The sequence below is a fragment of the Equus asinus genome, chromosome 7, assembly GCF_041296235.1.
Source record: "Equus asinus isolate D_3611 breed Donkey chromosome 7, EquAss-T2T_v2, whole genome shotgun sequence".
Lineage (NCBI taxonomy): Eukaryota > Metazoa > Chordata > Mammalia > Perissodactyla > Equidae > Equus > Equus asinus.
In genome coordinates, this window is record NC_091796.1 from 67,026,189 (window position 1) to 67,050,593 (window position 24,405).

The 24,405-nt window shown below is 40.1% G+C and overlaps 1 protein-coding gene across 2 annotated transcripts in view; it reads left to right on the forward strand.

The window, feature by feature from the left end:
- Positions 1-24,405, forward strand: part of PELI2 (pellino E3 ubiquitin protein ligase family member 2) — a 177,476-nt gene that overhangs the window by 45,735 nt on the left and 107,336 nt on the right. For both annotated transcript variants that reach the window (XM_044773637.2, XM_044773638.2), the window contains exon 2: positions 5,594-5,723. In XM_044773637.2, coding sequence (XP_044629572.1) covers positions 5,594-5,723 — 130 coding nt within the window. The remainder of the gene's footprint in view (positions 1-5,593; positions 5,724-24,405) is intronic.

The following is a 24,405-nucleotide window of genomic DNA, read 5'->3' on the forward strand; positions in this document are numbered from 1 at the left end:
GATGTTATTAAAAAAAAATATTAATATGTGAACTCTGAATTTTAAACCAAGAAAAACCCTTTTATTGTCTTGTGAGCTTTCTTACATAGGTTTTTTATTGTCCATTGCAGCTGCCAAATACCTTTACTATTAAGACCAACTATTTGTTTTGCGTATATGAAAAATAAAATTTTCAGCACATATTTACTAAATAAGTGGATGTTTTTAAGTCTTCTGAATTTTTTTTTTAATGTGAAGCTTGAAAGGCAACTTGTGGGTTTGAATCAAAATACCCCTGTTCAGCAGCTGGAACAGGTGTGTCAGCAGCATTTGGAAATCTTATTTCTACTGAGTCACTAGCTGAAAAGCTTGCCAGACCAGGGAACAGGCTAACCTTTTATCGTGGAATGAGAGCTTTTTGCCCTTGTAAGCAGGATCTCATCTTTATGCCTGGTCTCTACTCCACTGTCCCAAAGACGGTCCTTCTGTCCGGTCACGTAGTTGGCCCAGAGGGTTTCAGCGCCTAAGTGTGTGCCCCGTGCCCTGCATCAGGTGCTCCAGATGGACTTCACATTCCCCAGCGAGAGGAAGGGTTAGATGGCAGGGGAAGGGGGATATTCGGCAACACTGTTAAAGAGGAGGTGACAGTGCTTAACTTGAATTAGATCAGGGGACGAAGGAGAGGCCATGAGGCAGGGAGAGGGAGACTGTGCTGAAGGATTGGGGCTTGTTCCAGGCATCTCTTACTATGTAAGCAACTACCCCAAAACTTCATGGCTTGAAACAGCAACCATCTTATTTATTGCATGATTCTGTGGGCCAGGAATTTGGGCAGTGCTCAGCCAGACACTGTGCTTCTGTTCCACTTGATATCAACTGCGGTTACTTGTCAGCTGAATGATGGGCTGATCTGGAGGGTCCAAGACAGCTTCACCCACACAGCTGGTGCCTTAGTGGGTGGTTGGAAGGCTGGGCTCAGCTGGGACTGCCAACTGGACCACCTCTCTGTGGCCTCCCCTCATGGTGGGTCCCAGGTTTCTTACATGGCAGCTCAAGGCTCCCAGGAGACCCAGGCGGAAGCTGCAAGTCTTTTTACACCTGGCTGTGGAAGTCTCAGAATGTCACTTCTTCTATGTCGAAGCAGGTCACTAAGGCTAGCCCGGGTTTAGGGAGAGGAGAATTAGATTCACTTCTCGGTAGGAGAAGTAATGGGAATTTGTGGCCATCTTTAATCTACCACACTGTGGTCCTTGATAGGAGAGCCATTGGGAAGACTTTAAGGAGGAAGGTTGGTTGGGGTGGTGGGTGCATGACACGTGACCAAATGTACTTTTAGATTCGGAGGCAAAGATCAAATGATAGTGGAGTGGTGAGTTGGCAGGTGTTGGAGGTGGGACAGTGGGTATGGAGTACTCTTTGAAGATTCTTGGCTGTGAGAAGATGGGAATGGAAGTGGAGGCTCAGAGTGAGGCTCAGGGTTGGAGGGGTTTGCTTGTTTTTGCTTTGCTTGTTTGTTTTGAAGATGGGTGAGGTCACCAATGACCCGCTCTTTTCCAAATCATGGTTGTGCATTCTTGTTCTGCTAATGGCTTCTTAACACTGTTGAAATTCTCTCTTCTCTTGTCTTTGGTGATATAACCTTCTCCTGGCTTAGTTGCAACTAAGAAGGGTTATTTCATTGAATGATTATATTTCCCAGGGTCTGTCCTTCTTTCCTTTGTTATTCTGCATCTTTTTCTTGAGCAATCTCATTTACTCTCATGATTGTAAGCGTTATACCTGTATGGTGAAGGCACTCAAGTCCATAACTTTCCTCACCTCCTACATGTATCCCCCTGTAATTCCTGTTCCTCTTTCTAATAGTGCCATCACCTTGGCCTAGGCCAGAAGCCTATGTGACATTCCCTTTGTCTGTCCCTCACTCTGTGCAGCCAGACAGGTCACCAAGTACTATTGCTTTTTTTCCTTTAAAACCAAGGTTCTCAACTGTGGCTACAAGCAAGCATCACCTGCACCTGTGGAACTTTTAAAACATGCACACCTGGAGCGCTGTCCCAGAACTGCTGAACCAGACTCTCTTGAGACTTAGGCATGCATATTTTTATAAAGCTTCCTTGGTAATTTTAATGTTCACCTGGCATTGAAAACAACTCTGTAAATCTTTTGTCTTAACCCTCCAACTCATTTCTGCCATTGCTGCTTTGGTTTAGGCTCTTATAGTTTTCTGTAGCTATCGTAACAAATTGCTGCAAACGTGGTTGGTGGATTAAAACAGCAGAATTTATTCTCGCACAGTTCTGGAGCCCTCCGCTCTGGAATCAGGGTGTCATCTGGGCTCCGGCGGTCCCGGGGGAGGAAGCTTCCTTGTCTGTTCCTGCTTCTGGTGGCTCCAGGCATTCCTCGGCTGTGATTGTCTGCTTCCCGTCTCGGCCTCCATCTTCACATGGTTGTCTCCTCTCTCTCCCTGTGTGTCTTTTATTATGAAGACGCTTGTCATTGGGTTTAGGGCCCCCCAGGAATCCAGGATGATCTCATCTCCAGATCCCTAACTACATTTGCAAAGACCCTTTTTCCAAATAAGGTCACATTCAGAGGTTCTGAGACATGGACATATCTTTTGGGAGGCCACCATCCAACCTGCTGCATTCCGCCTGTGGTTAGGGTAGTTCTCCCTTCTGATCATCCTGACTCTACCCTGTGGATCCATCCTGCGCTGTGCTGCCCCTGCGATTACTTGATAGCCAGTTGCGTTAGTCCTTTGCTTAAATCTTACCAGCTCCTGATTCTCCTTAGAGGAAAAAGCCTTGCCCCTTCCCATGGAGTTCCAGGCTGTTGTTCTCTGGCCTCTCCTGCCTTTTACCCTTCCTGCCCACTGCTTCTTCTGAACTTTATGCTCTCACATACTGAACTGCCACATTCCTCCTGGCCTTTGTGCATACTGTTGCCCTATATTCCCCATTTAGTATTGTTCAGATTTCAAGACAGTTCAAGCAGTGCCTCCTCCGTGAAGCCTTCTCTAATGCCTCTTTGCGTATGCTTTGTGGGACTAGTGCGTCTTGTTGCGTAGTGTTTTATCACACTTGTCTTTGTGCTTTTCCCTGCTTTTAAGAGAGCGCCGAAGACGGGGACGCTGATCATCATCAGTGTAGCTCTAGTGCTTGGCATTATAAATGTTGAATGAATGACCATGTAGCTTAACCGCATTAGAACTGTGTCTCATCATGGCACTGGTTTTTCCACTGTTCCCTTAATTATTTCTGGTAGAATTTCCAATGATCATCATCTAGATGTACTAAGTAAGTAGGCAGTCTGTAAGTCTACTGGCATATTATTTGCTTAACGTGCAATATCTGTGCATCTTTGCTCAGGCAATTTAAATTAAAATGTTTCTTCATATGTTAAGGCTCACATTCTTGGTTTTTGTGTTTTTCCCTTTATGTTAGGTATGACTTTGGGGTTAAGCAGCAGAAACTAACCTGACTTAGCTGAAACTAAAACAAATTTCATGAACAAGGGTCAGAGTACATCTGGGCCAACAGAAGCCCTTAAGGATCCTCTTCCCATTGCTTCTTGTTGCTTGTCTCTGTTCATCTGCTTCATTCCTCACTCCTCTGCTTCTCTGTCACATAACAGACTGTGACATCCCCATAGCCCCTGCGCTTACATTTTACAGCTCCAGCCATCCGCAGAGACTGGCTGGTTGTCTCTCAGTCCCAGTTTCCTGTTTTCCGGGATGAGAATGTCATTGGCCATCTTGGCCAGATGTCCACCTCTGGCCATTCAGCTCCAGGGTGGTGGTGGGGACGCTGGCCTGGCCATTTCATTTGAATATGGTTCTGGGGCTCACTGAAGGGAGTTAGGGGATGGACTCCTGAGGAGGGAGGGTTGTTGTGGGCAGATCCCTAAAAAGCCTCTGCCACACTCTTAGGAGGGTAGAGCCTGTTGACCAGCAGTGTATGGTTGAGAGAAAGGTGCAGCAGAGAGCAGGGAAACGTGGGGGAGGAAGCCTTGCTGGATCTTGTACCAGTCGCCTCCAGGCCACAGTGGTAAAAATGTTCCTCTGAATTGTTTAAAGTCCTGGCTTTAGTTGAGGCACATATGTTTCTCTTAATACAGAATGTTCATCTTGATTTAAGTGATATGGAAATATATTAAAACAAAGTGAGTTTGTAGTGATTGTTTACTCATGGATACCTTCATTATAGTACGATCACAAATACGTTTAAGAAAGTAATGTATGTTCTTCTGATCTTGCCTCAGAAAAAGGAGAGGAATAGACTTGAAATAAATTATCTCTGTATTCTAGAGACATTTTTATGTAGCTGAGGTTAAAAACACAGCAGGAATAACTTCTGGTGATAATTCAAATCCATTGTCATGCTGTATCTACCAAATTGTAAAACAAGCCCAAAAAGCCCTTTTATTCTGACTTTTGATGTCCTCGGTGGGCTCAGGTCCCCTTGCCATTCTGGCTACCATGCTCTTCTGGGCGTGACTGGACAAGTGGCAAAGGCAAGATTTTAGGAGAGAGGCGGGCCCCCTGGTGTGCTGCCCCTGACTCCGAGGGAGCCTTGGAGCTGTGGTGTTCATCCATGTCAACTTAAGTGATTCCTTCCCCTTCCTGGGTTCTCTTCTTGGAAAGAACTTCTGCCATGGGGGAGGAGGAGCATAGTCACGTCAGTGTGGCCATGTGAGACAGCGGGCAGAGCATCCAGAGTTAGAATGTGCAGTTGAAAACAGAAGCACTACCTGTGGTCCTGTGTTTCTTTTAAACACTCGTGTTAGCTTAAGGCGTTAATGTAGGAGATCCACTTAAGGCGTTAATGTAGGAGATCCACTTAAGGCGTTAATGTAGGAGATCCACTTAAGGCGTTAATGTAGGAGATCCACTTAAGGCGTTAATGTAGGAGATCCACTTAAGGACGTTGTGTGTTTTCTAGGTGACTTTTTAAGTTATTTGACAGTTTGTGGACTAAAACTCATCTTTTTCAGTTTGGGGCCTTTTCATGAGAAATCTTCTTGTACAGTCATATTTTATGTTTAATTTTTGCAAGTTATTTTTTGCTAACCTGACAGTGTAGGGTTCAAATAGAAATGGGAATGAATGTAGAGAATTCAGAACTTTCAAGAATGCAAGTAACTTAATTTGGTCTTCTTACAAGTAAAGATTTTACACTAACGTGATTTGAGAATGAGAGATGAGGTTTAATGAGCATACTATTTTCTAACTAGTTCATTTAAAAATATTTCTCAAGTGTTTCTCTGGGGTCCATTAGAATGACGCCGGGTGAATTGAGCCAGCACTAACACAGCCCCTGCCGAATTCTCATTTGCTTATTTATACTCTGTCTCTTTCCAAAAGATTGGAGTGGTCTGACTTTATAGAATAAGCAGCCTGTAATTACTTTGTAGATCGCCCTTAAATTACGTTTCTGGGAGTGATTGGAATGTCATTACAGCAGAAGTCTGCTCTGCAGCCTGTTCCTTTTGTGGGGTGTCTATTTAGTGGGCAGTTCTTTATGACCATTCCTGTGTCTTCTCTTATTCATCTCACTTTTACTCTTAAAACTTTTAAAATCTGCAAATAAATGAACTCTTTCATCTCCATGTATAGGTACAACGGTGCTTTACCTAATGGAGACAGAGGCCGGAGGAAAAGCAGATTCGCTCTCTATAAGCGGCCGAAGGCTAATGGAGTCAAACCCAGCACGGTGCACGTGATTTCCACACCGCAGGCCTCCAAGGTAGGCGGCTCCTGCGAGTTGGGAGGGGCTTGGCAGGTGCTGACTCGCGGCTGTTCGTTGTTATTCCTTGTCCTTTCAGTCTTATTTCTCTGTAGGACAGTTTCTCAGCCATTTGTGGTCAGATAATTCTTTGCTATGAAGAGCTGTCCTATGCATTGTAATATGTTTAGAGCATTCCAGGCTTTGACCCGCTAGATAGGAGTAGCACCCCCCTCAACTGCCAACTGAAAATGTCTCCAGACGTTTCACGTTTCCAAACGTCCCCTGGGAGTGAGGTGGGCAAACCGTCTCCTCCCCCTACCTGTGATGAACCACTGCTTTAGGATGTAGTGGAACCAGCATATATCAATTTAGAATAGTTGTGGTTGAAAGAGAAATGATTTTCTTTATCCTAAAGATAGTTTTTATATTAAATCTTGCTGTAAACTTCATTAGGGTTTGTTATTTTCCTTCTGTTAATTGAGTAGTAGGTGTTTTCACGTAATCTACATGTACACGGAATTGAATTTGTGTCATTATTAGAAAGACTGGAAGTGAACAGAGCTAAGTGCTGTAAGAAGTCTACTATTCATATTTCCTCTCGTTTGAAGTGCATAAAATGTTAATTTTTTATGATTACTTCTTTCGTTTTCTGATATGTGAGGGGAAGACCTGAGTTTCCATTCTGGTTGATATATTCTACCTATTAGATTTATGACAATTTTTCTTTTAATTAAATAAGTTCTTTAATGTGTAACATAGTTTCTTTTTCTATAAAATAATTGTATTTACCTGAAGTATTTCATGTGGGGCACTGTCTGTACATGTTTATTTATCATAATGGGTTCGGACCATCTGGAATAAATAAGAGACTTGATTCCCATTTTTACTGAAAAGCTGTGGTTCAAAGGGAAATGAATAGCTTCATTAAAGCCATATGGTATTTATATGTAGTCTTAGAAACAGATCACCTTTGTTAACGTTTTTATTAAAAAAGCTCCTGTGTTGTTTCTGAAGTAGTGCCATGAAAAACGTTTGCTAGAATGTACCAATTAAGATTGTCTTGTATTGGTGAGAGAATGGTTAGATCAATATCAAACACTAAGGAAACAGGAAAGATTAACATCTAGCGGCCAAGTTTTTGGCTAGAGAAAGGGAAATAAAGTGAAAGTTTTAGGAAGGGAAGGACACTTTGTGGGGAAGACAGAGGAAGTCCGCCTCACAAAGATTCTGAGAGGAGGCGGAAGTGGAAGAACAGCAGAATCTTGGAAGGTCAAGGAAGTGTGAGAAGCATTTCATAGCCCAAGAGACCAAGGCAAATGTTTTTCAGCCTCTGATGAGTGACAGAAATATTCTGATGTTATAGACGTGGTCTTTGTAATTTTGTCTCTGTGCTGGCATTTATCTTTCCTGCCTCTGGCTCTGCACCTTTTTACATTTACCTTTTTTTATCTTAGATTTTATGTTAATACAATGGCTTCAGCTATTTAAAAATTTTTTATAGAAATCTGTGACTACTCAGGCTTTACGTTATGATAGAATATGAAATATAGCTAGAATATGAAATATATCTTCCAGTAGCTACTATTGGAAGATCAGTGACTCTTCCTTATTTATCACCCACCTCCATCGGCTCCACTTTTAGCTTTTTACGTTTTACCTTTATACCTAGATTTTACCTGAAGTTATTTAGATTACAAATCTTTTGGTAGTTGTCTGTCTAAATCTGTTTAAAAATATCACCCACTGTACTAGTAGTAGGGAAGATTGGGCTTTGGTCTTACAACCTGGGAAAAATACATCCTCAGGGCCTCGGTTTCCTCATTGATAAAATGAATGAGTTGGCTGTGGGCAGGAGCCATGTGGAATGAGGTAAGATACTTTGGTTATAAGCAACAGAAATGATTCTGTCTTTAAAAAAAACCAAAATGGGGCTCAGCCTGGTGGTGTAGTGGCTGGGTTCCCATGCTCCGCTTCAGCGGCCTGGGGTTCATGGGTTCAGATCCTGGGCACACACCTACTCACCCCTCATCAAGCCATGCTCTGGCAGTGTCACACATACACAGTAGAGGAGGGTTCACACAGATGTTGGCTCAGTGACGATCTGCCTCAAGCAAAAAGAGGAAGCTTGGCAACAGATGTTAGCTCAGGGCCAATCTTCTCCACTAAAAAAAAAAAAAAAGCAAAAATGGAGAAACTGTTAAAGGTTTGGGTAGGAACAGCTCTTGGAATTGGGAGAAGTTGAGTAACCAGGTTTTGTGAGAGAGGAGAACTGGAGTATCAAAAGGCGTTAACATGGAAATTTTTTTAAGGGTGTTATAAAGTGACTTGGCTCCAACTACCTTCTATAGGATTTTAAATTTTCAGGAAAGAGAATCGGACAGACCTAGCCTGGGTCAGTCAACCATGACCTAGGGAGATGAGTAGACCAGGCGTATGTATTATGAGCTGATCAGCTACCCCGTTGCCTTTCCCTTAGGCGTCTTCCTCATCTTGGTACCTGCACACTGACGGCCTTGTACGTAGTAGTCCGTCCTACCTGAACGCAGCACCTTAGTCACAAATGCCTCACTCCTTCTTTTCTCTCTCAAACTCCCATCCCTGCTCTGCCTTGCCCTGCCATTCCTGCTTCAGCTGCTCTGTTGGCCCCTTAGACAGTCTCATATGTTTAACCTTTTCTTCAAATTTTCCTCCTACTGCATCACCTTAACTGAATCCTGGTTTTTTCCGATACGCTGTTTTTCCCATTTCTTCCAGTTCATAGAACAAGAAATTGTTTCGTTCCGTTCCCTTTTCAGTCTCTTCTTTTTAACCCATTAATTTAAGCTCCCTCTTCCCCTGCGTCTCTTGACCTCTCTCACCTACACTTCTCCCTTCTGCGTATTTCAGTGACTCAGTACATAGCCCAGTCTCTCTCCCAACCCGTTACACCATACGTTGGTGTCCGTGGTTCACAGTGCTGTAACACTTTCCATTTTGGAGACTCACTTCTGTTCCACTTTTCCCACTGATAATAGCCCACTGTCACTTCAAAGTGACCCTACTCTCCAGTTCTTTCTACTTGTGTATGCATGTACATACTTATCTCATCTCATCTAGACATCGAGCCCATTAGCCTGTCCCTATTTGCTGTGGTTTTTAGCCCACGTGGCTTTTCCAGTTGTGTGTTGACTTCACCCCAGATTCTCTTTTTCTGGTACCTTTTGACACCCTTCTTTGTGATCCCTGGCTCTGGGCCCTTTCCAGGCCCTGCTGGATTGTTTTTCTTGTCTTCCTTCTTGCTCACCCCATTTCCCGTCAGAATACCAGAGTATGTGGTGGTTCTTGGCAAAAGTTGTTTGACCTGACTCAGCAGTGGTTTGTCTGCTCTGAAATTTCTGATTCTGCAGTATTGGTAATGAAAGGGTTATCTTTGATTGGAGTCATAAAAGCGAGACCTAGCTGGGTGAGTGTGGTTACCATTGTTAGAATTTGAGTGCTTGGCCTTTCGACTATGTTATTTCTTCCCTCTGCCCCACAGTCTGGGGGCAGACCAAGGAGTACCCCTTTGCTGATGGTAGTGGCAGCTGGGAAATGGGACCTCTGGGTCTGCCATGCATGCCAGTGTCCAAGCTAAGTCAGATGAGGATTGCAAGTATGTGCTGCTGTTGTGTAATCTTTATTTGGGTACATATTTGCTCTTGGAATAGTAATACTCAAAGGTATTTCTCCTGTTATATAATGTTTAAACAAAATCTAAAGTCCTCTTGTACTTTTGGCAGTTCTGGTACCTAGACATAGGGCAGTTAGCAATTTATTCACCCTTTCATTTATTCAACAAGTATTTATCCAGCGCTTTTTTATGGCCAGGCATCATGCTAGGTATTAGATATACTGCAGCAAACAAAAGATGTCTGCATGGAGCTAATCATCTAGTGACTGGTTAAGTAATCGATAAGTAATCATGTGAGTACATAGGTAACTGCACATTGTGAAAAGCACAGTGAAGGAAAAGAATAAGGTGCTGTGGGAAAAGGGGCCGCAGAGTTTAGATTGGGTAGACAGAGAAGGATCTCTGGGGCAGTGGCTCGTGAGCTGCGAGCTGAAAGGTAAAGAGGAATTAGCCAGGAGAGCAGAGAGTTCGGGAGCTCCTGTGGTCCTGGTTGGAGAATTTGGATTTTTTTCTAAGGACAAACACTGAAGGGTGTTAAGCAGAGGGAGTGGCATGATATGACTGAGAATTTAAGTTGATTTATGTTTGTTCATTTACTTTTTTTTTTTTATTAATGTTATGATAGATTACAACCTTGTGAAATTTCAGTTGTACATTTTTGTTAGTCATGTTGTGGGTATACCACTTCCCCCTCTGTGCCCTCCCCTCACCCCCCCTTTTCCCTGGTAACCATCGATCAGATCTCCTTATCAATGTGCTAATTTCCACCTATGAGTGGAGTCATATAGAGTTCGTCTTTCTCTGACTGGCTTATTTCGCTTAACATAATACCCTCGAGGTCCGTCCACGTTGTTGTGAATGGGCCGATTTTGTCTTTTTTTATGGCTGAGTAGTATTCCATTGTGTATATATACCATATCTTCTTTATCCAATCATCAGTTTCTGGGCATGTAGGCTGGCTCCACGTCTTGGCTATTGTAAATAATGCTGTGATGAACATAGGGGTGCAACGGACTCTTGAGATTTCTGATATCAGGTTCTTAGGATAGATACCCAGTAATGGGATGGCTGGGTCATAGGGTATTTCTATTTTTAACTTTTTGAGAAATCTCCATACTGTTTTCCATAGTGGCTGTATCAGTTTGCATTCCCACCAACAGTGTATGAGGGTTCCTTTTTCTCCACAACCTCTCCAACATTTGTCGCTCTTGGTTTTGGATGTTTTTGCCAATCTAACGGGTGTAAGGTGATATCTTAGTGTAGTTTTGATTTGCATTTCCCTGATGATTAGCGATGATGAACATCTTTTCATGTGTCTATTGGCCATATTCATATCTTCTTTTGAGAAATGTCTGTTCATGTCCTCTGCCCATTTTTTGATCGGGTTGTTTGTTTTTTTGTTGTTAAGCAGTGTGAGTTCTTTGTATATTATGGAGATTAACCCTTTGTCGGATAAGTGGCTTGTAAATATTTTTTCCCAATTAGTGAGCTGTTTTTTTGTTTCAATCCTGTTTTCCCTTGCCTTGAAGAAGCTCTTTAGTCTGATGAAGTCCCATTTGTTTATTCTTTCTATTGTTTCCCTCAACTGAGGAGTTACAGTGTCCAAAAAGATTCTTTTGAAACTGATGTCAAAGTACTGCCTATATTCTCTTCCAAAAGACTTATTGTCTCAGGCCTAATCTTTAGGTCTTTGATCCATTTTGAGTTTATTTTGGTGTGTGGTTGTTCATTTACTTTTTAACTATGTAGGGCAACTATTTTACTATTACTTAACCAGTGAATAGTATGGTGGTGGTGATGGTGCCTGATAGGTGGATATTTTACTGGTCACATGGTTTAACTTTAGCAACATTTCTATGGAAAATTCATCATGATTTTTCCTTCTTAGATTGTGCTTCATTGAAATCTCTTTTTTTGGGTATTTTTACTTTTAAACAGTAACTGAAGATTACTTTGTCCCAGTTGGCATACTTCAGAATGGAAAATATCAGTGGTCTTAGAGTGACACTTTAGAGAAAAATTGGGACTATTTCATCTGATTGTTAGAACCAGGACTTGCTGTTGGTTCTACCGGTTGATGAGATATTGAAACTCTTCCTTATTGGTCAATTAATAATGTAATTGTAACTGTGAGAAGTGGTAAAACTAATATAGATTTCAGTGTAAACTCATTAGTTCAAGCTAATTTTGTAGGCTGTAGTGGGGTCTACTTTTAAAGCACTGAGTGTCTGCCTGTCTGTCCAGCGTGGTTCTTGGTGGCGATGGGTTGCATATCTCCACTGCACATTCATTATGAAGCTGCAGCCTCTGTGCTTTCAGAGAATCATCTGTTTATCATTATCCTCAGACTGTGTAATTGCTGCAGCTTTTAAACAGTTGAGTTTTGAATAGTTTTTACTTTGGTTTCTTTCATGTTATTGTACTATAATTCTTGGGTTAGTAGTATCTGGTGTTTTGATATTTATTACTTCAAGAATTAATTTTATTGTTATAAATGAAGAGGCAACAAAGTTTGGATAAGTTTTGTCCTTTTAGATATAATAAACTTGAATATTCTGAATCTATCAGAGAATTAAAAAAATGAAATATTAGTAATACACTATAGCCCAGAATATACAAACCTAAACAACATGTATTTCTAGAATGAAACACAACTTGATTATTTTAATAAAAAACGTGAACATGAACAACCTAAGTTTGTACCTCAAGGAACTAGAAAATGAAGAACAAACTTAAGCCCAAAATTAGTAGAAGGAAGAAAACAACAAAGATCAGAGCAGAAATAAACACAATAGAGACAAAAAGACAAGAAAAAAATCAATGAAACTAAGAGCTGGTTTTTTGAAAAGATAAATAAAATAAACAGATTTTTGCTGCATGCACTGGGAAAAAAAGAGAGAGAACTCAAAATTAGAAATGAAAGAGGAGGGGCCAGCCCAGTGGCACAGCGGTTAAGTGCACACGTCTGCTTCGGTGGCCTGGGGTTTGCCAGTTCGTATCCCAGGTGCGGACATGGCACCTCTTGGTAAGCCATGTTGTGGTAGGCATCCCACATATAAAATAGAGGAAGATGGGCACAGATGTTAGCTCAGGGCCAGTCTTTGTCAGTAAAAAGAGGAGGATTGGCAGCAGATGTTAGCTCAGGGCTGATCTTCCTCAAAAAAAAAAAAAAAAAAAATGAAAGAGGAGACGGTACAACAGATACCACAGAAATCCAGTGCATCATAAGAAACTACTATGAACAATTATATGCCAGCAAATTGGTCAGCCTATAAGAAATGGATAAATTCCTAGAAACATACAAGCTAACCAGACTGAATCATGAAGAAATAGAAAATCTGAACAGACCACTTACTAGTAAAGAGAGTAAATTAATCATCAAAAACCTCCTAACAAACAAAAGTGCAGGACCAGGTGACTTCACTGGTGAATTCTACCAAACACTTAAAGAAGAATTAATACTAATCCTTCTCAAATTCTTCCAAAAAATTGAAGAGGCAGGAGCACTTCCAGCTTATTTTATGAGCCCAGCATTACCCTGATACCAAAACCAGTCAAGGACACTACAAGAAAGTTACATGAGATTCTCCCTGATGAACATAGATGCAAAACTGCTCAACAAAATGTTAACAAACCAAATTCAACAGTACATTAAAAGGATCATACACCATGACCAAGTGGGATTAATTCCTGGCATACAGGATGGTTCACCATCTGCAAATCAATCAATTTGTACCACATTAACAATAAAAATCATAAGAGTGTCTCAATAGATGCAGAAAAAGCATTTGGCACAATTCAGCATCCATTTATGATAAAAACTCTCAACAAATTGGGACAGAGGGAATGTACCTCAACATAATAAAGGCCATATATGAAGAGCCCGCAGCTAACGTCATAATCAACAGTGAATCAACTGTGAAAAACTGAAAGCTTTCCTCTAAGCTCAGGAACAAGACTCTGGCCACTTTTCTTTACTGTAGTAGTGGAAGTCCTAGTCAGAGCAGTTAGGCAAGAAAAGGAAATAAAAGGCATTCAGATTGGAAAGAAAGAAGTAAAACTGTCTCTGTTTGCATATGGCGTGATATTGTATATAGAAAACCATAAAGAGTCCATCAAAAAATTGTTAGAACTAATAAATGAATTCAGTAAAGTTGCAGGATACAAAGTCGGTAACAAACTATCAGAAAGAGAAATTAAGAAATCAATCCCATTTACAATTACATCCAAAAGAATAAAATACCTAGGAATAAATTTAACCAAGGAGGTGAAAGACCTATACACTGAAAACTGTAAGACATTGTTGGGAGAAATTGAAGAAGACACAAATAAATTAAAAGATATTCCGTGCTCATGGATTGGAAGAATTAATACTGTTAAAATGTCCGTACTACCCAAACAATCTACAAATTCGATGCAATCCCTATCAAAATTCCATAGCATTTTTCGTGGAAAGATAACAAACAATCCTAAAATTCGTGTGGAACTACACAAGACACCCCCCTCCCTGCAATATCCAAAGCAATCTTAAGAAAAAACAACAAAGCTAGAGGCATCATGCTTCTTGATTTCAAACTATATTACAAAGCTATAGTAATCAAAACGTATAGTATTCACATAAAAACAGACACATGGATTAATGGAACAGATCAGAGAACCCAGAAATAAACCCATACACATATGGTCAATTATGAAGAAGCCAAGAATACTCAATGGGGGAAAAATAGTCTCTTCAATAAATGGTGTTAGAAAAACTGGACAGCTACCTGCAAATGAATGAAACTGAACCCCATCTTATGCCATACACAGAAACCAACTCAAAATGCATTAAAGATTTGAATGTAAGACTTGAAACTGCAAAATTCCTAGGATAAAACATAGGGCATAAGTTCCTTCACATCGGTCGTGGCAATAATTTCTTGAATTTCACACCAAAAGCAAAGTCATAAAAAGCAAAAATAAATAAGTGGGACTACATGAAACTAAAAGCCTTCTGCACAGCAAAGAAAACTATCAACAAAATGAAAAGGCAACGTACAGAATGGGAGAAATAGTTGCACATCATATATCTGATAAGGGGTTTCATATCCGAAATATATAAAGAACTCATACAACTCAATAGCAAAAAACAATCTGATTAAAAAATGGGCAAAGCATCTGAATAGATGTTTTTCCAAAGGAGATATCCAAATGGCTAACAGGTACATAAGGTGTTCAGCATCACTAATCATCAGGAAAATGCAAATCAAAACCACAATGAGAGACCACCTCACGCCTGTTAGAATGGGTGTTATCATAAAGACCAGAGATAAGTGTGGATGAGGATGTGGAGGAAAGGGAACCTTGTGCACTGATGGTAGGAATGTAAGTTGGTGCAGCCGTATGGGAACAATATGCAGGTTCTTCAGAAATTAAAAATAGAACTAACATATGATCCAGCCATCCCATTTCTGGATATATATCCAAAGGAAATGAAAACATGGTCTGGAAGAGATATCTGCACCCACATGTTCATTGCCCCATTGTTCACAATGGGAACAACCTAAATGTCAGTCAGTGGTTGAATGAATAAAGATGTGGTGTTTATGTACATACAATAGAACATTGTTCAGCCATGAGAAAGAAGGACATCCTACCATTTAAGACAACGTGGATGGACCTTGAGGGCATTATGCTAAGTGAAATAAGTCAGATAGAAAAAGATAAATATTGTATATCACTTATGTGTAGAATCTAAAAAGCTGAACTCATAGAAACACAGACTGGAATGGATAGTTACCAAGGGCCAAGTGATGGGGGAAATGGGGAGACGTTGGTCAAAGTGTATAATCCTCCAGTTATAATTTGAATAAGTTCTGGGGATCTAATGTACAGCATGGTGATTATAGTTAATAATATTGTTTTATATAATTGAAAGTTGCTAAGAGAGTAGATTTTAAATGTTCTCACTACAATGAAGAAATGATAATTGTGATGTGATGAAAGTGTCAGCTAAGACTATGGTGGTAATCACTTTGCAATTCTAAGTGTATCAAATCATCATATTGTACTCCTTAAGTTTACACAGTGTGATATGTCAAATGTATCTCAGTAAAGCTGGAAAAAGTATAAACATAAATCAGTTTTCAAAAAAACTGAAATAATTACTTCCAGAAACATTTATCAAAGAGTATTACTAAAGCAAAAGGAAAGATATTTATGAAATACTAACACAATATATTGTATAGTTTAAAATAATTTTCTGACTTAAAGTGTTTATTAAGACTTCGAAAAATAGTTTTTATATTGTGTATCATGGCAGTTTAGAGTTATGGTCCTGATTGTTGCAAAACATATCTATTGAGATGAGAAGACAGCCTTTTGGAAAACTTAGAAATCAGGGGAGGAAAATTTCAGTCATTATTGACAAAGCTCCATCCATGTCACATAGCAGTGGTTTAAGAATTTGCTTAAAATGCAATATTCAAGTCTTTGAAGATAGGTGATGGGTTTTTTTGATTTTGTGGAGCTGGAAGGAACAACATCTGAAATACATTAAACTTTATTGTCACACAGAAGAAAAATGGTTTTAGTGAAAAATATTTACATGAAAACCTTACGTATTTTGTGCAGATGGTGCAAGTATAGTGCTAGGGAAAAAAAGTCTCAGCTGAAATTCTAGAAAAACTTTTGGATATTTTCATTTGATGCTGTCTTTTTGTATTTAGTTATCTCTGGATGATGTCATAAAAGATAAAAACCAAGTAAAGCACTTAATATTTTTTCCTGATATTTTTATACTTATATCAAATAAATACCGGAGAGTTAAATAACATATCTGAGAACTTGGAATTGAAGTAATGAAGGATGGGCAGTGTGTGGTATTATTGATGCAAACTCCATTTGGAAATCATATAAAGACTTGGATATTCACTTTAATACAAATTGTGAGGTAGCATTTGGACAATTAAATTTTTTAGTGATTTGACGTTATTACATGCTATTCTAACTATTCTTTTTTGGTTTTAGGAGAAAGAAAATTTTCAATTATTAAAATGGATAGATTTATTTGACAAATAATAGGTGATAGAACATATAAAACCAAATGCAGGAAACTGTGCTAGAGAAGCAGAGAATATTAGAGAAACAAACAAATTTGAAATAAAGCAAAATATTGCAAGAGAAAAACTGTTAAATTATTCAGCAACGTTATGTGAAAATACACTTATTTGATGACAAATCTGAAGAATCGATTAACTTTTAATAACACCCTTTTAATTTATTGACTCTTGGAATTAGGCCAGTTGATGTTTTCAAAGCACCATAGATTGAAGGTGAGCAAAATTTTACAAAATTAAGCTAGACAATTGAATATGACAGTCCCATAAGTGATTTTCATGGCATAGGTGGTAATGGAAATAGTGAATATAAAAATCTCAATGTTATTAGGGTTAGAAGAAAACTGAATTTAATTGATGTTAGTTCAGCAGAAGATAAAGATTTACCGTGAACAATATTATGTTACGGGAAAATCTCTGTATATCAAGACTGAATTCACCAGTTCTTTTCCATTCAGTGGGGGAAGTAATTGAAAGAGTTTGGTTTGTTATATTAAATCATAGCTCAGACATTGCTTAGCTTGTGACAGATACATCAAATAAAGGATCACATCAGTAATTTCTAACAATTAACACATGACTTTGAGATTACTAGCATGATTTGATGAATGATTGATGCTCTAACTTGCATCACTTGGATACAGTTTTATACTATCTGTAGTTCATATTATTTAGAGAATAAATGGAAATGTTTTAAAATTTTTGATTTATATACTTAATTCTTACCAGAATTAAGTATATAAATTGTTAAATATTATCACTCTTAATATGAATAATTTTTATAAATATATATGTGATTAGTTGATTATCTCATTTTATGTTTTATATAGTGTGAGTTTTAGCATCAAGAATTGATTATTTACTACATGTCTGTAAGTTTTATAAATCAATACTTTTATGATCTTCTAAAGTTTTTGATAGTTTTGCCATTGGAAATAGTGTAAGTTTAGTAATTTGTGAGCTGTTCTTTTCCTGTCTTATTTTTCGGTTTAGCTTTGACTTCTGTTCACAAGGTTAGCAACAGTAGGCTTTCCTGTTTAAGTACGTTTTCTTTTAAATCACCTAAATGAAACGTTGAGATTTTTGTGGCCACGGTTAAGCTCAGCAGCTTGACTTGTACTGGTTGAAGATCTGAAACAGCCTAATTCCTTATACCATTTCTCTGTTCAGATGTGTGTGAGAGTCTGTAAGGTAGGTTTTAAGATATTTTATAGTATTTTTAAAATTAGCATTTGAAGTGTGATTCACAGTGCCTACTCTGAATTATTCCAGAAAGTTGAAGAATTGATTCAGAGTATCACGTCTTTCTTAGTTTCTGCAATTAACATAGTTTGACACTATTTTTTTTTTTTTTAAGATTTTTTTTTTTTAATTTTTTCCTTTTTCTCCCCAAAGCCCCCCTGGTACATAGTTGTATATTCTTGGTTGTGGGTCCTTCTAGTTGTGGTATGTGGGACGCCGCCTCAGCGTGGTTTGATGAGCAGTGTCATGTCCGCGCCCAGGATTCGAACCAACGAAACACTGGGCCGCCTGCAGCAGAGCGCGCGAACTTAACCACTCAGCCAGGGGGCCAGCCCCTGACACTAACTATTTTTGTTTTCTCTTACTCTTTTTCTAGCATATATACTTTCATTGTTTCAAGCACTAACAGCAAATGGGTTTTTTTTGTACGGAATAATCACAAGGTCACTGCCACCATCTTTTCTATTCACTGATAGTTAATCTAAATCTCTGCCTTGTGGTGTGGGCAGAATTATTCATTGTTTTCTAGCAAAAGAGACATTTATGTCTTCTTTTCTGTATTTGCGATGTGATTGGCAGAATAATGGACCCCCGGAGATGCCCACACCTTAATCTCTGGGACCTATGAGTATGTTACCTCGCCTAGAAGAAGGGACTTGCAGATTGTATTAAGGTCATGGAACTTAAACTAGGGAGATTACCTTGGACTGTTGGGGTGGGCCCAATGTAATCACGAGGGTCTATAAAAGCAGAAGAGGGAGGTAGAAGACTCAGAGATGTGAGGGAAGAGGGGGCAGGAGAGTTTGAAGCATGAGCAGGACTCAACCTGCGGTCCTGTCTTTGAAGATGGAAGAAGGAGACTATGAGCCAAGGAATGTGAGCAGCCTGTGGAAGCTGAGCACAAGTCTGGCAGACAGCTACAAGGAAACAGGAACCTCCGTCCTATTGTCACACAGAACTCGATTCTGCCAGCAGCCTGAATGTCCCTGGAGACAGATTCTTCTCTAGAGCCTCATAAAGGAACACAGCTCTGCAGCCCCATTGATTTCGACCTTGTGAGACTTGGGCAGAGAACCAGCCAAGCCTATGGATCAACAGATAACGTGAGATCCTAAATTTCTGTTGTTTGTAGCTGCTCAGTTTTATGGTAGCTTTTTACAGCAGCAAGAAAACTTATATATACTATTTTATGGGAAATTAAATACAAAGTGCCTTGTATTACTGAGCACTCTCGACCTTGTGTTAGGGGAAACTGAAGGATGGGAAGCCATCAAAGAACTGGGAGGCAAGGAAAGAGGTTTTTGTTTCTTTTCTTCTTTTAATTCTTTTGGATCTAGAGTGTTGGAGCAGGAAAACTTGACTCTAGCACTCAGTAACTTAATTATCAGTGTAATTATCTGCATTGTCAGCATATAATAATTATACTATTGACTTTGTGTATTAGTTGGAAAAATCATAATTAATTTGTGTTGTCCTTAAAGCACAATTTTATTAAAGAGTTGCTTTTAACATGTCAGTGTGGGAGAATACTTGTATTTATACTTATAATTATGCCTTTTCTCAAACTTATTTGAATAATGACTCTGACTCTTAGATCTGTCCTGTGTTTTCGTGGAGGAAGAGAATCTTTTGCTGCAACTTACCTTTTTCAAAACATGAAACATGAAAGTTGGAAGGAACTTTGTTCAGATGGACTCCACATTTTCACGTGAGGAAATTGAAGAAGTTCGGAGAAGCCAATGAGTAGTCTCAGGGCACAAAGCCAGGTGTGGCACCCAGGACCCGGGAAGATCGGTCCGTTGCTGCGGGGAGCAGGTGGAAAGTGCTCTGAGGGACAGGAACCAGGCTAGATTCTGCTCCTGATTCGCCCACCTCCCAGGAGTGTGACCTGGAAAAGTCCATCTCTTTCCAAACTCGGGTTGCTGTAATGATAAAATAAACGAATATGATATTTATTAGTAAAAATGGAAATTGCTTTGTCAACCTAAAGATTATTAGCACTGTTAGGATAAGCTCTACAGTCTGAAATCAGGTACTGTGGAGAGAACCTTTTCTACAAGAGGAAGGGTGATGGAGGCTTGAAATTAAGCAGCTGGTTTGTGTGCAGTGGTAGTTATGACAGCAAGTAGAGAAAGGTACATCAGGGTAACTTCTGTGCGGCTGAGAAGAAGCCATAGCCGTCAGGGAGAGTCATAGGCTTACCATTGACTGACTTGAATTGCTGTGGCCTGTTTTCTTACACCTTTGCCTTTCACATTAAAGTGCGTGATTGACCTTATCTTTCGTGAGAAAGTACTTCCGCCTCTGTGAAGTCCCATGCTGCTGAGTGAGCCACAGGGATACCTACTTACATGCTCTTTATTGATCACGCTCATGTCACAGGTGAGGCACGAGTGAGTGGCCTCAGGAACCTTTGGTGTTGTCTTACTAAAGTTCGAGTTAATGGAGCTGAGGGGGGCCTGGGCGCAGGAGCTCTCAGGTGGATAGCTCAGCATCCTGCTTCTGCCGCCAGGGGAGCCCTGCAGGACCATCCCTCTCTTCTCTGCGGTCTGGCCCGACATTCAACCGCAGTTCCTCAGGTGGCCCTGTTTTCGCTCGCCTCCACACCTTAGGTGTTCTCATTTCTTAGCATGTGTTCCAGCCTCATATACTACCTTGTCCTCCTCCATCCTCTGAAACACAGCCCGCATGTCATTTCCCCTGGAAACTCCGCCCGAGACTCCTCACTTCCAGCCTCAGCGAGAAGTCCTTTTGTGAACTCCTGAAGTTCAGAGCATGTCTGCATGTCTCCACAGCGGTGCTGATGCTGCGTTAGTTGTTGGCCTACTGTCTTGTCATGCTGGGCCGCAAGCTCCTCAAAAGCAGGGGCTGCCTTTCATGTCTGCATTCCCCCTGACCAGCACGGTTTGTCAAATGAGTAACTGGATGGAGTGACCTGCCTTGTTCATGTGCTGGGACAGTGGTGGTCCTAATGAGTCAAACTACTGTGTTGGTAATCTGCAAACCCACAGGCACATCTTATGTACATGTCTGCTTTTTTTTCTTTCTGATCTCAGGAATCACTTATTTGTTATTGAGAGTTTTAAGAAAAAATAATTGTCTTCTAAATTATGAAAATGACAATTGAATGAAAGTATGGGCTTTGGAGTTTAGACTTCCTGAGTTCTTAATTTCCCCCATTTACTAGCTATAAACTCTTGGGCAAAATACTTTTCTCTGGCTCACTTCCCACTTTATGAAACAGCGATTTGTGTCAGTCAGTATGGGCCAGGTTATCCTGCAGTAACAAACAACTCCCCAATCTCAGTGGGTTTACAATAGCACAGCATATTCATTAGTCACATTTCATGTCCATCGTGGATTGGCATGGAGGTTGTGTTCATCATGGAAATTCAGGGACGCAGATGGATGGTGCATCTTGACCTGTATTTCAGAGATCATGGAGGGAGATAAGAGGGAGAGTACAACTCTTAAACCTTCTACTTGGAAGTGACGTGTTTGCATTTCAGTGGCTAAAGCAAGTCTCGTGGCTGAGTTCAAAGGTTGGGGATGCATAATCCCTTTGTAGGGAGGGCCATCAAATATTTGTGAATAGAAGTACCATCTTCCTCCAGGTAGTGACTTATGAAGGGAAACGCTTGGAACATGTCGCATGCCTACTACGTGCTAGTGATTGGTTAATGTTAGCTAATATTGTTAGTGATTAGTTTCTCTGGAAATTATTAATTATCTGTTATAAGAAGTTATAAAGAGGCTCAGGATATGATGAAACCTAGCATCCATACTTAATTATTGGCAGTTGGATTACATAAAAGACTTTTCTTTAAAATGCACTGAGAGATTAAAAATGAAAACTGCAGCTTGATTCAAATATACGTTTCCTCTGTAAACTTTACAACTTAAATGTATCATTTCCTTTAGATCATAGCAGTGACAGTTTAATAATGAATAGTTTCTGAATTATTGAACCCGCTGACTTTGAAAATCAGTGTATTTCCTCAGTGGAAAAGTACTTCCCAATTAGAACATTTTGATAATGCATTCTTGTGAAAATGCATCTGGCCTGAATCAGTTTTAGTTCCTTGTGCATTCCTCAGACTGCCGTTAGTTTCATTCTTTGCTTTTTGAACAAAGGAGTAGTTTTATATTTACAACGTAGAGTTAAACCTTTGTTTTACATGAATAATTAGATGAAAAACTTTAAAAAAGTTTTGTTTAGTAGTGCCTGCTTGAAATTGTTAATATGAATATTGGTGATTTTTCCCCTTGGCATTTAAAAAAATCATTTCTCTTATTTTACTCTGCAACCTAGTATCATAAATCCAAGAACACCATTTTTTAAACTTGTAAATACCATAACATCTGTTTTATGAGCTTAGTTGAACTGATGTTGTTAAGTTTGTTTCCTTTAAAATGCGAAAGAATGGGAATTCTGGTAAACAGATTTTACTTAACATTTTTTATTTTAAGACGACTTTCTTTAATGTACACAAATCGTAAGTGTAGAGTTTGATGGATTTTCCTGAAGTGAACACACCCATTTAAGCACAGATCGAGAAATGGCATTGCCAGTAGCCCAAAGGCCCCCTTGCTCACCCTCCCAGTTACTGGCCCCCGCCGGCAGTAACCAGGTAACCACCATACGTGAGTTGTCTCTGTTTTTGTTCTTTATGTAAATTGGATCTCTAGTATGCACACTTTCGTTTTTGATTTCTTTCATTTAGCACTATATTTGTGAGTGAAATACTCCACGTTGGATATAATAATAGTTCATTGCTTTGTAGTGTTCCGTTGTGTGAATATTCGTTCTATCATCTGATATGCTTTAAAGTTTTAATCACACCGAAACCTCAGTTAGGGTTTTGTAAATTATCAAAGGTACTTTTAAAAGTTAGCCGTTTTTCTTTAGGATCTGAAATCAAAGTAAGTGGAAGTCGGTAATAGCTGCCAACATTCACATTTATAGCTTGCAGCAACTTAAAACCCAGCGACTTGTGCAACAAGTAAAAGGTGTATCCTCACTTAGAAAACTGGTTAGCCTGCTAAACAGTAATGATTTTACAGAATTGAGTCTTTGGGGGAAGAACTCTAATTTTATACTAAACTTTGAATTTTATGGTGTATTTTGTTGTCCTGAAAACCTTATACCTACGTTACAGCTGTTACAACCTGCATACCAAATTTCCCTCAGTTTTCACGTATGTGAAACAGGGTTGTGGCCTGACAAAGAGGCAGGAAGAACTCAAACTCGAGGTCGGACGGACGAGCCTGACTGGATCCTGGCTGCTGTCTGTCGGCCCTGTGATAGGACAAGCCACAGAGCCCCTCTGGGTCCCGGCCCGCTCAAGAGTGCTGTGAGGGTCAGACAGTGGACAGGACACATGCCTCCCGGCCCGTGAGGCGCTCAGGAAGTCCTCACCGCTCCCTCGGTACCCAGCAGGGAAGTTAGAAAGATGGGGTGGAATCATATGGTCTTTTGAAAGCCGCTCTCTGCTCCTCCAGTGTGGCAGTTTTTGCTCAGCATAAACTGAACCACCTACATAAACATAATCAGGGAATTGAAAAGACTTTAGAATGATTCCCTTTTCAAGTGCCATGGAGGCTCATTCTCATTGGCTGTGTAGTTGGAGTTGAGTATTTAAAAATGTAAGCACATCCTTCATATTTAATTCCTTAATTATACACCAAAAAAATAGCATCCTCAAAACTTTATTCTGGAAGTTGAGTGACAGTCCCCAGATGCCCCCTCCCTGTGAGATCTCTGTGTTCTGGTGTCACACCCTCTGCCTTGCATTAGGCTTGTCCCAGCGAGTCTCTGTTCCCTGCAGACTGTCAGCCCCTTGAGAGTAGACCCTGCGTCTGCTGGCAGGGCCCCTGAGGAGAGCGCTCAGTGACTGATGGTGTGAACAACAGTCGGCTGGCATTTTCAGAATTGGTTGCTTCTCAGTTAATTTACATGATTTCATGAAAGCCCAAAGGAGTTTAATAACTTTTGCCCTGAGACAGATGAAAGCTTTTCTCAGAATATACGTATTTTTAGCATTGTCGATAGTCAAATTGTTGAAATGTTTTCTTCTTATTTGTGAAAATTAATGTTTAGCTGACACCTGAATGGAATCCTCAAGTGGGAAAATAAAGTGTGGCAGGCTGGTAGCAGTGAGGCACGTGAGGTGGGGGTGGGTGGAGGCGGGGTAGTGGGCTTCCAGCAACGGAGGCCTTAGCTCTGCTGTTGGAGTGTTGACTGGGGTGGGCGTGCCGGGAAGGAGAAGGCCGCAGAAGTTCAGTGGTAACATTAGGCTCAGGTTGTCTGCAGCCCCTGGAAGAAGGGCCTTATCTGAGGGGTGTTGCTAGTACCCATGAGGAGCTGCTTTTGGTCCTTGTCCCCCTTCTGTGCCTGTGAGGTTAGGTGAGACAACATGAATTCCTCTAGTGCCATCACCACCCCACTAGAATCTTCAAAATTTGGCAACCCAAACTAATTTTGAGGACTTTTCTACTTGAGGTATGATACAAAATCAATTTTGTAAAAAAGTTTTGACTCTGGTTGCTGCCTTTGTTTTGTTTTCTTTGGAATATAACACTTTTATTTAATGGGAAGGTATTTTTGTTTGTTTTTGAAAAATTGAATAAAGCTTTTAGTGCCAATTTACTGAATTTCTTTCACTTGGTCATTTATTACACGAGTGTGTTTCTATGTTGTATGTTTCTTGTT